Source organism: Sesamum indicum, linkage group LG7 (assembly GCF_026168435.1).
Source record: "Sesamum indicum cultivar Baizhima isolate 11 linkage group LG7, ASM2616843v1, whole genome shotgun sequence".
Classification (NCBI taxonomy): domain Eukaryota; kingdom Viridiplantae; phylum Streptophyta; class Magnoliopsida; order Lamiales; family Pedaliaceae; genus Sesamum; species Sesamum indicum.
This window is the reverse complement of record NC_142663.1, coordinates 8,628,823-8,641,352: the sequence shown is the minus strand read 5'-3', so window position 1 is coordinate 8,641,352 and position 12,530 is coordinate 8,628,823. Positions and strand designations below refer to the sequence as shown.

The window sequence follows — 12,530 nt, the reverse complement described above, 5'->3', positions numbered from 1 at the left end:
ATATAATATATGTACATAAAAACATAACTTAGTTATATATGTTTTTTTAAGTTAAATTATGTATACGTATACATCAAAGGAACGGATTAAAAGTTAATCAGAAATTTTCATCTGAGCAAGAAGGTCTACATATATCGAGCAACCAAAACGAATTCTGGTTCACAAAAAAGAAAGAAACAATGCAGAGAGCAGCGGAACACTAGAAACAAACGCAGATTCTTCTCACCTGAATTTTACCGTAGTTGCTGAGGAAAATATTCGTAACTTACAGGATGCACAAGAGTACTATTTGGGAACCTCAACAACGTAACATAGCAGTATCAGGGTAGAGTTGGGGGAAGTGTAGGTTTTGCAACTTTCAGTTCTCCACAATCACTGATATACAGAGTTTTGAGAGGTCTGTTCCAGATGGCGCGCGCAGTTTTTGCTCTTCCGTCTCCAATAAACTCTGCAAAGTCGTTGTATTGTCGGATTCTTTCTGCTGGTTTGTACGTGGGAATGGAAGCTATGGCTGTGACAACATCCAACCCTGCAACATGGTTCGATTCTTCAGTTGTGCACCAGCAGGTGGCAGAGAATAACTGATATCATTGTGCCATGGTATTCAGAGGATATGAATATTTTACAGCATAAGTTTCAGTATGACATGATACAGAAAATAAATTTGAACTATGAACTTTTGAGCTAATTACATGTAGACTTCCTATGAGAAAGTGTATTTGCACTTGACTCCTTTGAAGTTTGAGGATTACATCTAAGCCCATTCTTAAATGCTTTGTTTACGGTCACACCCCTAACACATTAGGATTTTGGACGAAAATGCTGACATCAATATAAGAATTCCAATGTAAAAAGGCTATTTTATAACTAACTTATTTGGGAATTATAGCAGTTTAAGATGGGAAAATAATCTATATTGATAGTTCTTTATCTTTCCATATGAACAGTATGATGTTACGGCATTCTTGCATCTGTGGTATAAGAATATTTAGTTCAAGCACTTCTACTATTGTAGTATATTACAAATAAACAAGAACGTCAAAAAGTAATGTGAAAAAGAACGATTGGTGATGATTTTTAAAACGACTACAAATTTCAAATTCCAAAAGGTTATTCAATAACTTAAACCGTCAAGATAATTGTAATTTTCATGCAAGTGTCAACTAATAATAATTGCTCCCAAAATAATGTATTTAGTATCATAATCACATGAAGAATAAATTGATTGATTGTCTAAATCATTATCTATATAGAAAGATATATGTTGTGGTTAACTTATAAATTCATTTCCAAAATGAGAAATTTATATATATATTTATTATCATTTCAAATATAACAAGTCCTTACTAGTAAGAATATTAAAATATCCTCTTAAACAATATAGAATTTACAAAGATGCCTTTAGAATTACGTAGGCAAATCACATCATAATTTGAACATAAATCAACAAGAACACACAAATCAGTTGAATGTATGCTAGAAACATGAACATAATGAAAAAAAAAAAAAACAAAAGCTTTGAAGATATATAATCTACCTATCCCATCTTAAAAGAGTAGAAATTTTCCTAATCAAAATCCTCCAAGAGTTTCCCGAAACATTTCAAAAAGATCCTAGAAAGACACCTATTCAATCATAAATATATATTTAAGAAACCTGCTCCCCAAAAATATGAACATTGCAATATAGATTCGACGTAAAATTGTCATATAATAGATCTATGAAAATTATTTTCAAAATTCTTTAAACTAAGTACTAGTGATCTGCAGGTGACATTGAAACCAAATAGGCATTGAATGCACAAACAAAAGGAGTACAAATGTGACATGATCCTGTCATTAAACAACACTGGATTCTGTACCATCTAAATTTGTATGATCTATGTGAACTAGAACTTAAATTAAGGAGATAACGGTTTTGGCATTCAACTTCAGAAACCAGATCTGAACTTAGTACCAATCAAGTTTAAAGGACGAGCTCATCAGAATCCCAACTTTATCGTCAACTAGCTCATTCTGCTCTTTCTAGTGGTCCCGAGCTGTGGATTAGAACTATCATCATATGGTGTTGAAAATAATATCCTCAAACCTTTCTTCACTTTCAACCATGGTATTAAAGAACCACATTATCGAATAATTAAACAGTTGGGCGGTGAAACTTTTCACTAGTTTGAAGAATATAACAAAACGGTTTAGATACTAGAACAACAAAAGATGTATGTTCCTTAAAAACTAATCTAAAATGTGGTTTTGAAAGAGCTCTGTGTTGAATGTTGGATCACATTGACTCACAACATATGGCAACCAAGTTAAAACTTTGGCTCTCACACCACTAATCTGAATATATCTCGTGCATAATTTGGCATCATGGAACTGAGCTGTTAAAGCTGAAATTTGGAAAAAAGTTGATACGGATCAAATTGAATGTCTTCTTGTTCTAGTTCTTGGAGATAATTTCTATGCCACCAAAACAATCCTAACAATAGTTCCACATCATAATGCAGCACCTTCATCGGCCCTTCCTATTATATTCTTGCAAATGCTCACAAATAATACTTCCCCTGCCCCAAACTTATAACTACTGTTAACTTTTCTTGATGTCCCAAAATAAAGCTGGATTTCCATACATTGTTTTCCCCCTCCAAAACTGCTCTCTCAATTACAGTAATCATAGTAAGACAACGCTACTAAGTCTCAGCCACTACTTAAAACAATAAATGCCTAGCTCTTCCCAAAGTTCGGAGTGAGATCAAAGTAGGCATATAACGTTGAGATGCAATGAGTTCTTAAGCAATGAAAAAAGGAACATAATTCTGAGGAGCGAAGAGACTATAAACCAAGAACAAATCGACAGAGATCCAAAATTACTCATTAAACAACTATTGACGAGTATTTGCTTAAAACTTGATACACATCAATCAAACTTTAAACATCACATATTATCAAAGTATTTCATCCAAATTCACAACCAAAGTGTGAAGGCTAAATGGCAGTAATTTAGAGAACTCACCTTCAAGCACAGACCCAAAGACAATATTCTTACTGTCAAGCTGGGGGCATGGGCCGGGCCCAGTAGTGATCAAGAACTCTACATTATGATAATTCGGGCTGAGCTTCAAATCGTCATCATCATCATTTTCAGACAAGCACAACGAAACTAAACCGGGCCTGGAGTGTTCCAATAGAAAGGCTTTGGAATCAACTGTCTCCGTGTTTCTAGCAAGCTCAACCGGCGGCTTAACCTCTCCTTTATCTCTCCGGCCCTGTCGACCCGCAACGAAGAACTGACCCGGGAATATTTTCTGGACCAAAGTGCCCTTGTAGGTTGAGCCCGAGGAGCCATTGCACATGGCTTTGAAGTTGGAGACGGTGATGGGGACGAGGTTGCCATAGAGGCCGAGGACGAGGCGACCGAGGGGCTCGGACTCGGCACAGACGGAGAGGTCGTACTCGCCGAGTGTGCGGTTGAGGAAGTACGATGGGCAGAGGCTGAAGTCTAGGAAGACTCTGTCGGTGACGGTGGTGTCCGGTGAGGGAGGGGGGGAGGCGGAGGAAGTAAGCGGGGTGGAGAGAGGGAGGGTGGTGGAAAGGAAGAGAAGGGAGCGGCGGTTTAAGGGAAGACGCTGGTGGTGTGGATGGTGGTGCTGGTGTGATGGGAGGGGATTGGGGGGAAGGTAGCAAGTGGAGGAGCAGCCCATGGTGAGAGGTAGCGCATGGCGGAGAGAGGTAGGTGGGGGTGAAGGGGGGGAGTGGGGACAGAGAGAAGGGTGTGTGGTTATGTGGGATATTTGGATGCCACACAACTCAGATTGATTGTGGCCCAAACTGTTTCACATTTTAAATATATCTTCCAAATTCATATTGTGATGCAAATTGTTATTCTAATTAGAAAAAATTTGACTCGAATCAAACCTCCTCCAACTAAATTAATTGATTCTAATCTAAATTCCAATCCAATCCAAGTACGAATCCGAATTCGTGCGAAATATCGCATGGTATATTTAATTTTTTTTAATCATATAATTAATTTTCCCTTGGACTATATTTGAATTTCTCTTAGGCTTCGTTTACTCTTTCTTTACTTTGCTTGATGTCCCAATTAATCACTGTTAATTTTAGATTTTACATTATCTTGATACAATTCAATATTGGTTTTGTCTGGTTTATTTTTTGGTGATCTTCGAGATAGTTTGCGTACTTTTTTTAACATATTATCTTAGTGAATTTTTTGTTTTGGATTTTATATATATAATATATACAAACATAAACATGATACAAAAGATAAATAATTTGATAATAAATAATAATTTTTATTTAAAAAAACATAACATTAAATATACGACACTTATATATATATAATTTGACAATAAACACTAACTTTTATCTCTCATAACACAACATCAAATATACAATATTTATTTTGAATAATTTTAAATCAATTCTAAAAATAAATTCAAGCATATATATTATTTCAACACATACTTATTTATGTTCGTTTTTTTCGGTCTCTGTCTTGCTAGAAAGGATGTTACAGCACTAAAAATTGCGAACGGCTTATTGCGTTGGGAGTAATTTTATGTAGCGGGATTTCTCTTGTTAACATTGCACGGTTTCTGCTCTTTGCCCCTCATTCCAATCACAATGACCCCAACATATCTAGCAGAGATTTTTATGACATGTAAGAGAAGTTTTTGACTAATCGTTCCCTATTATTGCATTAAATTCACCTTTGCATTCCGGATCAAATGATGTGAACGGCGAAGGCGGGGGGTCTGCTTGGCTTTGTGGTGGGATGCCGCGGCTGAGACGGCTACCGGAAAAGGCCATGACGGATCTATATCGGGATGTGGGTGGGGTTTCATGGCTGACGAGTGACAATTGAACGGGCGGCGACGGGGTATGATGAGGAAGATAAGTTGCAGGGGACGGCGGTGGTGGTGTTGAGGAAGACAACTGGGAGCAATATTTTCTCTCTTTTTCTTTTTATGTTTGGAGTTTTGGTAACTAAAGAAAAAAGAAAAAAAATTAACATCTAAAAGCCTAAAATTTCTAATTGAAAAAGAAAAGTAAAAATGATATTTTTTTTTTCTGATAAAAACTTCAATCTGTCTTAGTTGGTTGACGCATCTAGTCTAGTTCTTACATCTGTTTAGGATTCCTTCTAGCGCTTAAGGTGCGTAGCGTTTGATTCACGAAATTTTCGGTTTTATCTGCTTCCAACTGCTCCCCAACAGTTCGCATATTCCGTTGCGGTGGGAGTCTTCAGGGCGGTAGTTCTTGACTTGTGTCCTGATTTCCAGGCGGACAAATATTTTAATCACCCTCATAAAGACCTCGGCCGATAACCCCAATAACCGTTACGTGACCATGGTCAATAACTATTTATTATTAATCATAGCAATTAGTTGTAGTTAAATGTTATATTTCTTGTAGTGTCATATACAAGTTTGGATAGAGAAGAGAAAAGAAGGTTGTCTCAAGGTTTCCCCAATACAATCATTCTGAAGTAAGTTAGTGTCGTGTTTAATATCGACCTACTGAGTGCTGCTACACGCAGATGTTAATTCATTTTCTTGCTAAATAGATGGGATCTGCAGACATCTTACATGGCGAAATTTTTTTTTCATTGATTTCAATTTTAATTCAAATTTATTATAATGTAATAAATTAAAATTATTATATCACTTAAGATGTGACTTTGGTGACAATATTAAAATTATCATGTAACATTATATCAATAATATTATTTATATTAAGGTACTGCATTGGGAAGGTGAAATTACAGATACATTTTTCATCTTGAAAGGTTGACAAAAACATGTATATGTCGTTACAATTATACAATAACGCTACCTTTTTCCTTCTACATGATCATCCATTGATCTGTCCTCCCTATCTTCCATGCATTGTTCTCCTCTTTACTCCTTTGAAACTGAGGAACTTGGAGCGACAAGGAGCATTTGTACCATGATTTCTTCATGACTTTAACGTTCTTGTGATGCAAACACACACTCGCATTAGCGTCTTTCGATTTGTGCAGTTTGCAGCTGCAGTTTCTATGATAGGGTCTTCGCTCTTTCTCCGTTTGATTCATCGATAAGCTTCCATGAAAACATTGCAGAAATATATCATCTGCAATCGTGTTCATTCTCTCTCTCTCTCTCTCTCTGTCAAGAAATATGCAAGAAGTGAAAGTTATGCACTGGTCTGAAGATATTTATACAATAGACAAACGATTCAGGTCAACATATAAATTTGAAGTTGCAACAGTGTTAGAATCTGAGAATGTGTTGTTGGCATCTTTTAGGACAAAGTAGCAGCCGGCTAAGACAAATGATATTTTACTACCTCTCAGGTCTTTGGAGTACTTACCAATGCATGTATACGTTGGTGCGTTTTCTTGTTTTAGCCTGCTTTGGCTTCACCTCGTACTTGCAAGACTACCGGACAATATGTGGCTTTGTATTTTCGGCTGAGGACAGCCTCCTCAATGGCCTTTAATAAACAAGTTGATTACAAACATATGAAGGTATTTGGATGCCTTTGTTTTGCAACCAACACTCACCCTTCCAAAGATAAATTTGATTTTAGATCTTCTAAATGTATATTCATCGGATATGTGCATGGCCAAAAGGGCTATAAGCTTTACGACATTGAGAAACATCAGATAATTGTTAGCAGAGATGTTTTGTTTTATGAGGACATCTTTCCCTACAAAGAGGTTCAATCTGATCCTATTTCAGGTTCTTTACCATTACATTTTCCTGATTTAAATCCTGATTTTGATGATCATGTTAGCTCACCAGCAGAGGCTCTTGAAGCTCTTAGTCCAACAGTACCTGTGCTCAAAAGATCCACCAGAGTCTCTTCAAAGCCTTCTTGGATGAATGACTCATCTGCAGCAACTCTATACTTGATAATACTATCACTGTAACTAATATTTCCCCTACATACGCTGCTTTTAACTCATGTATCTCTCATCTGCAGGAACCTTATACTTACCAACAAGCAGTCAAGCAACAGCAATGGATTCAAGCCATGGAAACTGAAATCAAGGCTACAAGAAAACCAGACATGGACCATTCAACCATTACCTGATAACAAAAAACCAATTGGATATAGATGGGTGTATAAGCTCAAATTTAACCCTGATGGCACAATTGACAGATTCATAGCACGCTTGGTAGCAAAAGGGTACAATCAGATAGAAGGGGTAGACTACTTTGAGAGCTTCTCCCCTGTAGCCAAAGTAGTTACAGTAAGAGCTCTCATGCAGTCACAGCCTCAAAGGGATGGGAATTACATCAACTTGATGTAAATAATGCTTTCTTGCATGGACCCTTGGATGAAGAAATTTATATGGAGCCTCCAGATGGTTATCCAGTTCCACCTGGACATGCTTGCAAGTTGAACAAATCATTATATGGGCTCAAGCAAGCCTCACGTCAATGGCATTTTGAGTTTCGCTCAAAATTGGAGCACTTTGATTGCAAGAAATCTAAGAATGATTACTGCTTATTTACCAAGGTTTCTCCTCATGGATTCACTTTTTTACTTGTCTATGTTGATGACGTTTTGCTTGCACGTACCTCCTTGTCACTCATTGAAAAAGTCAAGGCATATCTCCACCAGCTTTTCACTATAAAAGATATGGAGCCAACAAAGTAATTTTTAGGACTTGAAATAGCCCGAGCTCCTAAAGGAATTGTTCTCACTCAAAGTAAATACATTCAAGATATCTGATTTGAAGATGACTGATGCAAAGAGCACGAACACGCCATTCCCAGTGTGAATAAAACTTGCAGCCTCTTCAGACAGTGCCTTGGATTTACAAGGCCAGACCTGTCCCACTCCACTCAACAGCTTAGTCAGTACTTACAGTCTCCTTGCAAAGAGCATTGGGAGGCAGCTTCACATTTGGTTGGTTATCTCAAATGAACTTAGCATAAGGGGCTCTTTTTCCCTTCCAATACCTCTCTTTGTCTCAAAGCCTATTGTGATGCTGACTAGGCTTCATGCCCAGACAGTCGAAGTCGCTAACAGGTTTATGTCTCTTAGGCCATGCCTTAATTTTCTGGAAAACGAAGAAGGTAAATACCGTCTCTTGAACCACTGCAGAGGCTGAATACAGGGCCATGGGATCCACAGCATGTGAGTTAGTTTGGCTTTCTTCATTGTTGGATGATCTTGGTGTTGTTGTTCCCAGGCCCATTCCGTTTCTTTGTGACAATAGAGCAACTCTCCATATTGTGCAGAACCCTGTTTTCCACGAGCGAACTAAACACTTAGAAATCGACTGCCATTTAGTTCGTGATCACTATGACTTCGGTTTTCTTGCACCTTCCCATGTGCCTTCCAGAGACCAACTTGCTGACCTTTTTACTAAGTCACTGTCAGGCCCTCTTTTCCATTCTCAGCTTCCCAAGCTTGGCCTAGTCAAATTTTTCCCAGTCCAGCTTGAGTGGGGGGTTGAAAGATAACCAAGAACTAGCTCAAATAGCTACTAACCAGTCAAAGACTTTAGCACAGGAAGAAGACAGTAAAGCAGCAAAAACGCTGGACTCAGTCACAAGTGCATTTGAGAAGGACGAGTATTTTAGAAGGAATTAACTGCGACTTCAAGCTTTGTTTAGCTGTGTTTTCTTCTTGAAAGCGTCACCACGCTTCTTTTAGTTATTAGCACTTCTTTCCTTGTTTCAATGTCAAGTTAGTTAATAGCCGTTGGGTTCAAATGTATATATATAGCAGATACAGCAACTCTGTTATTCACTTCTTCTTCAATAAAATTCTACATAAATGTTTTGGTTTCTTGATTCTTTATTAGTAAAAATACGAACTAGACGTTGTAAGTTTTCTTCTCACGAGTTCTTGGTAGTTAGGCATAGCTGGAATACATATATGTGTATCTTCTTCTTCCTGAAGCTTAACAGGATATAGAAAACCATTTCTTTCACTTTCTTGTGCCTTTGATCAAGAACACTGCATCAAGATTTCCTTCCAATGGCAAGCATCGTTTATCTTGCTTCAGTTGATTTCTTTACACATTTTACTTGGGCGTAAGAAATTTCCCATTGATTGCAATTTTAATTATGTGACTTTGGTGACAATATTAAAATTATCATGTAACATTATATCAATAATATTGTTTATATTAATGTACTGCATTGGGAAGGTGAAATTACAGATACATTTTTCATCTTGAAAGGTTGACAAAAACATGTATATGTCGTTACAATTATACAATAATGCTACCTTTTTCCTTCTACATGATCATCCATTGATCTGTCCTCCCTATCTTCCATGCATTGTTCTCCTCATTACTCCTTTGAAACTGAGGAACTTGGAGCGACAAGGAGCATTTGTACCATGATTTCTTCATGACTTTAACGTTCTTGTGATGCAAACACACACTCGCATTAGCGTCTTTCGACTTGTGCAGTTTGCAGCTGCAGTTTCTATGATAGGGTCTTCGCTCTTTCTCCGTTTGATTCATCGATAAGCTTCCATGAAAACACTGCAGAAATATGTCATCTGCAATCGTGTTCATTCTCTCTCTCTCTCTGTCAAGAAATATGTAAGAAGTGAAAGTTATGCACTGGTCTGAAGATATTTATACAATAGACAAACGATTCAGGTCAACATATAAATTTGTAGTTGCAACAGTGTTAGAATCTGAGAATGTGTTGTTGGCATCTTTTAGGACAAAGTAGCAGCCGGCTAAGACAAATGATATTTTACTACCTCTCAGGTCTTTGGAGTGCTTACCAATGCATATATACGTTGGTGCGTTTTCTTGTTTTAGCCTGCTTTGGCTTCACCTCGTACTTGCAAGACTACGGACAATATGTGGCTTTGTATTTTCGGCGGGTAAATTATATTTTTGGTTCTATAAGTGGATTTGTTTTTAATTTTGCTCTCAAACTCAGGTCAATTCGCACATTGAGTCCTATATGTGGTTTTCTTTTTTCAATTTGAGAACCATTGAGGGATTTTCGTCCAATTGATAATTGCAGCTGCTCTCTCCGTTAGTCAATACATTCAAAATAAGATTACATTTTTGGTCTCATAAGTGGACCTGTTTCCAATTTTAGTCCCACACTCAGGCCAATTCGCACATTTACGTGTGCAATCAGAATTGGAAACAGGTCCACTTATGGGACCAAAATTGAAAACAGGCCCACTTATGCATCCAAAAATGTAATTTACCCTTATTTTGATTGTATTGACTAATGGAGAGAGCAACTGCCGTTATCAATTGGACAGAAATTCCTCAATGGTCCTCAAATTGAAAAAAAATACCCACATATGGGACTCAATGTGCGAATTGACCTGAGTGTTAATTGAAAATAGGTCCACTTATGAGACAAAAAATATAATTTACCCTATTTTCGGCTGAGGAAAACAGCCTCCTCAATGGCCTTTAATGAGAAAACTACATTTTACTTCTCACAAGTTAGGTTTTATTTTTTTTCTTGTGTGTGAGATTCTAATCTTACTAATTTTAACTTATCATATTGCATCCGATAATTCCAAAAAAATTTACAATTTTGAACTCAAGCCTTAATTTTGTTAAATTTTTGACGAAAATAGCCTTAATTTTCATCAAGATTTAACCGGGCTCGTGTCATCACGTGTTGTTCCCGTTGAAACAATGAAACAAAATTATAATTTCTAATTTTCCTTGAGATGTGGGACTAAAATTATAAATTTGTTTTAAATTATGGGATATAATGTGATAAACTTAAAAATAATAAGACAAAATTCAAAGGGCTAACTTATGGGATATAAAGTGCAATTTTTTTCTTGCCTACCATTATAACTTCTCTTTGCCTTTACTTTGTCATCTTTCGTTTCTTGTGGAGCTAGAAATCTGATGCTGATGTTATTAGGTATATTGCAATAAAAAACAAACATTTTTATGTATTTCCCAAGAAAGTAATCTAATTAATGGAATTTGGCATTGATTTAACCACAATGTGGGACTAACTTGCAGAATAAATATTAACACTTTAATACTTAAGTTGGTAAAAGAATTAGTGAAGTTAAAGTTAAAATATGTCATAAATATATGAGAAGCTAGCTGGTTATATGATGAAACCTGTGAAGAATATGTGGAGTGCTAGGGAAAATGAGAGGTTTTGTTGAGTAATGAGTATAAGTAATTAAGCTGAAAATAAGTGAAAATTTTGTATGTAGAGTCAAAGCGATCAAATCATTCCTTTGACCTATTCAAATTACTATTTATAGAAGTCAGATGAGAAAATTGAGGAATCGATTGAGTATAATCTAAACATACCCAAATTTTAGGATATTTAGTTTAATGGGGTAATACAGATCAAATTATATGCCATGTCATCCATATCCTGCGCGAGCAGAAGCATGACTTGCCACATTAGCAGAAAAATGACCTATTTAAGGGTAGTTACCTATGGTCTTACCTCAAAATAATGTGTTTATTTCTTGTTGGCGTGTCTTTAGGTCGAGGTGGGAAATAATGTTGATATGCAAGCTAAGCTGATTGGGCCACAAGTGGGTTAAAAATAGGCTTAGATTGGGTTGATTTCGCAAGCAAGCTTCAATTGGTCGAGGGTAGTATTTGCTCCTTGGTCTTTGTGTACTTTGACCAGCTGATTTTATCTTAATTGAGCCTGACCCAATGGTTAAAAGGGCTAGATAATTCTATTGGGCCCTAAAAAATTGCTACCTAGGTGTTAGTAATTAGGATTAAAGGTAATTTTAGTTCCCTAACTTTAAGTAATTTTCATTTTAGTCCTGTAATTTACTAGGATTCCATTTGATTCCTTTATAACTTAAAATAGCTCAATTTTGGTACATATTTGGTCGGAAATTTGCCTCAGTCACAGAAAAAGGTCACATGGCCTTCACGTGGCTTTTTAAATTGGGGGTTTCGTTTTTATTGGCTTAAAAAGCGCACGTGGCGACAACGTGGCGATGACATGGAAATAAAAACGTGCAGCACAATTGAGCTTTTTTAAGTTATAGAGGACTAAAATGGAACCCTAGTAAGTTACGGGACTAAAATGAGAATTGCCTGAAGTTAGGGAATTAAAATTGTCTTTAATCCATTAGGCCATGTGACTTTTTAAATCAATAAAAATAAAACCCCCAATTTAAAAAGTCACGTGAAGGCCATGTGACTTTTTCCGGTGATTGAGTCAAGTTTCCGATCAAATGTATACCAAAATTGAGTTTTTTTTTTAAATTATAGAGGACTAAAATAGAACCCTAGTAAGTTACGGGACTAAAATAAGAATTTCTTGAAATTAGGGGACTAAAATTGCCTTTAATCCTTAGTAATTATTACATATACATCTACCTATTACCTATTACCTACTAAATAAATTACAAACACCCTCTTTGAATAATATATAAACTTTATATAATCACTCTTTAAACAGATAAATCACATCATAATTAATGAACTAGTGTAGAACCCGTACTATGCACAATTATATACTTTTTCTTTTTTTTTAAATTAAATAATTTTTTTTACAATATATGGTGCTATGA

At 36.3% G+C, this 12,530-nt stretch overlaps 2 protein-coding genes across 2 annotated transcripts; one reads left to right on the top strand and one right to left on the bottom strand.

Annotated features, from left to right (window-relative positions):
- Positions 1 to 86: 86 nt before the first annotated feature.
- LOC105166399 (Cyclophilin-like peptidyl-prolyl cis-trans isomerase family protein) lies at positions 87 to 3,795 on the bottom strand. The gene is made up of 2 exons (XM_011085737.3): positions 3,010 to 3,795; positions 87 to 529 (listed from the first exon to the last, which is right to left on the bottom strand). Exons 1-2 carry the CDS (start codon positions 3,695 to 3,697, stop codon positions 321 to 323), a joined length of 897 nt encoding a protein of 298 aa, XP_011084039.1. The 5' UTR covers positions 3,698 to 3,795; the 3' UTR covers positions 87 to 320.
- Positions 3,796 to 7,358: 3,563 nt separating this feature from the next.
- On the top strand, positions 7,359 to 8,479 carry LOC148787530 (uncharacterized). Its single transcript, XM_088882397.1, has 3 exons — positions 7,359 to 7,584; positions 7,805 to 8,042; positions 8,206 to 8,479. Exons 1-3 carry the CDS (start codon positions 7,359 to 7,361, stop codon positions 8,477 to 8,479), a joined length of 738 nt encoding a protein of 245 aa, XP_088738523.1.
- Positions 8,480 to 12,530: the final 4,051 nt, after the last annotated feature.

Bases quoted from the DNA above. Each gene is read 5' to 3' on its own strand.
- LOC105166399 (XM_011085737.3), bottom strand. From the start codon at position 3,697: ATGGGCTGCTCCTCCACTTGCTACCTTCCCCCCAATCCCCTCCCATCA. The intron at 530-3,009 runs GTGAGTTCTCTA...ACCATGTTGCAG, and splicing joins CTTTGGGTCTGTGCTTGAAG to GGTTGGATGTTGTCACAGCC.
- LOC148787530 (XM_088882397.1), top strand. From the start codon at position 7,359: ATGGAGCCTCCAGATGGTTATCCAGTTCCACCTGGACATGCTTGCAAG. The intron at 7,585-7,804 runs GTACCTCCTTGT...TAAAACTTGCAG, and splicing joins TGATGACGTTTTGCTTGCAC to CCTCTTCAGACAGTGCCTTG. The intron at 8,043-8,205 runs GTTTATGTCTCT...TGTTGTTCCCAG, and splicing joins ACAGTCGAAGTCGCTAACAG to GCCCATTCCGTTTCTTTGTG.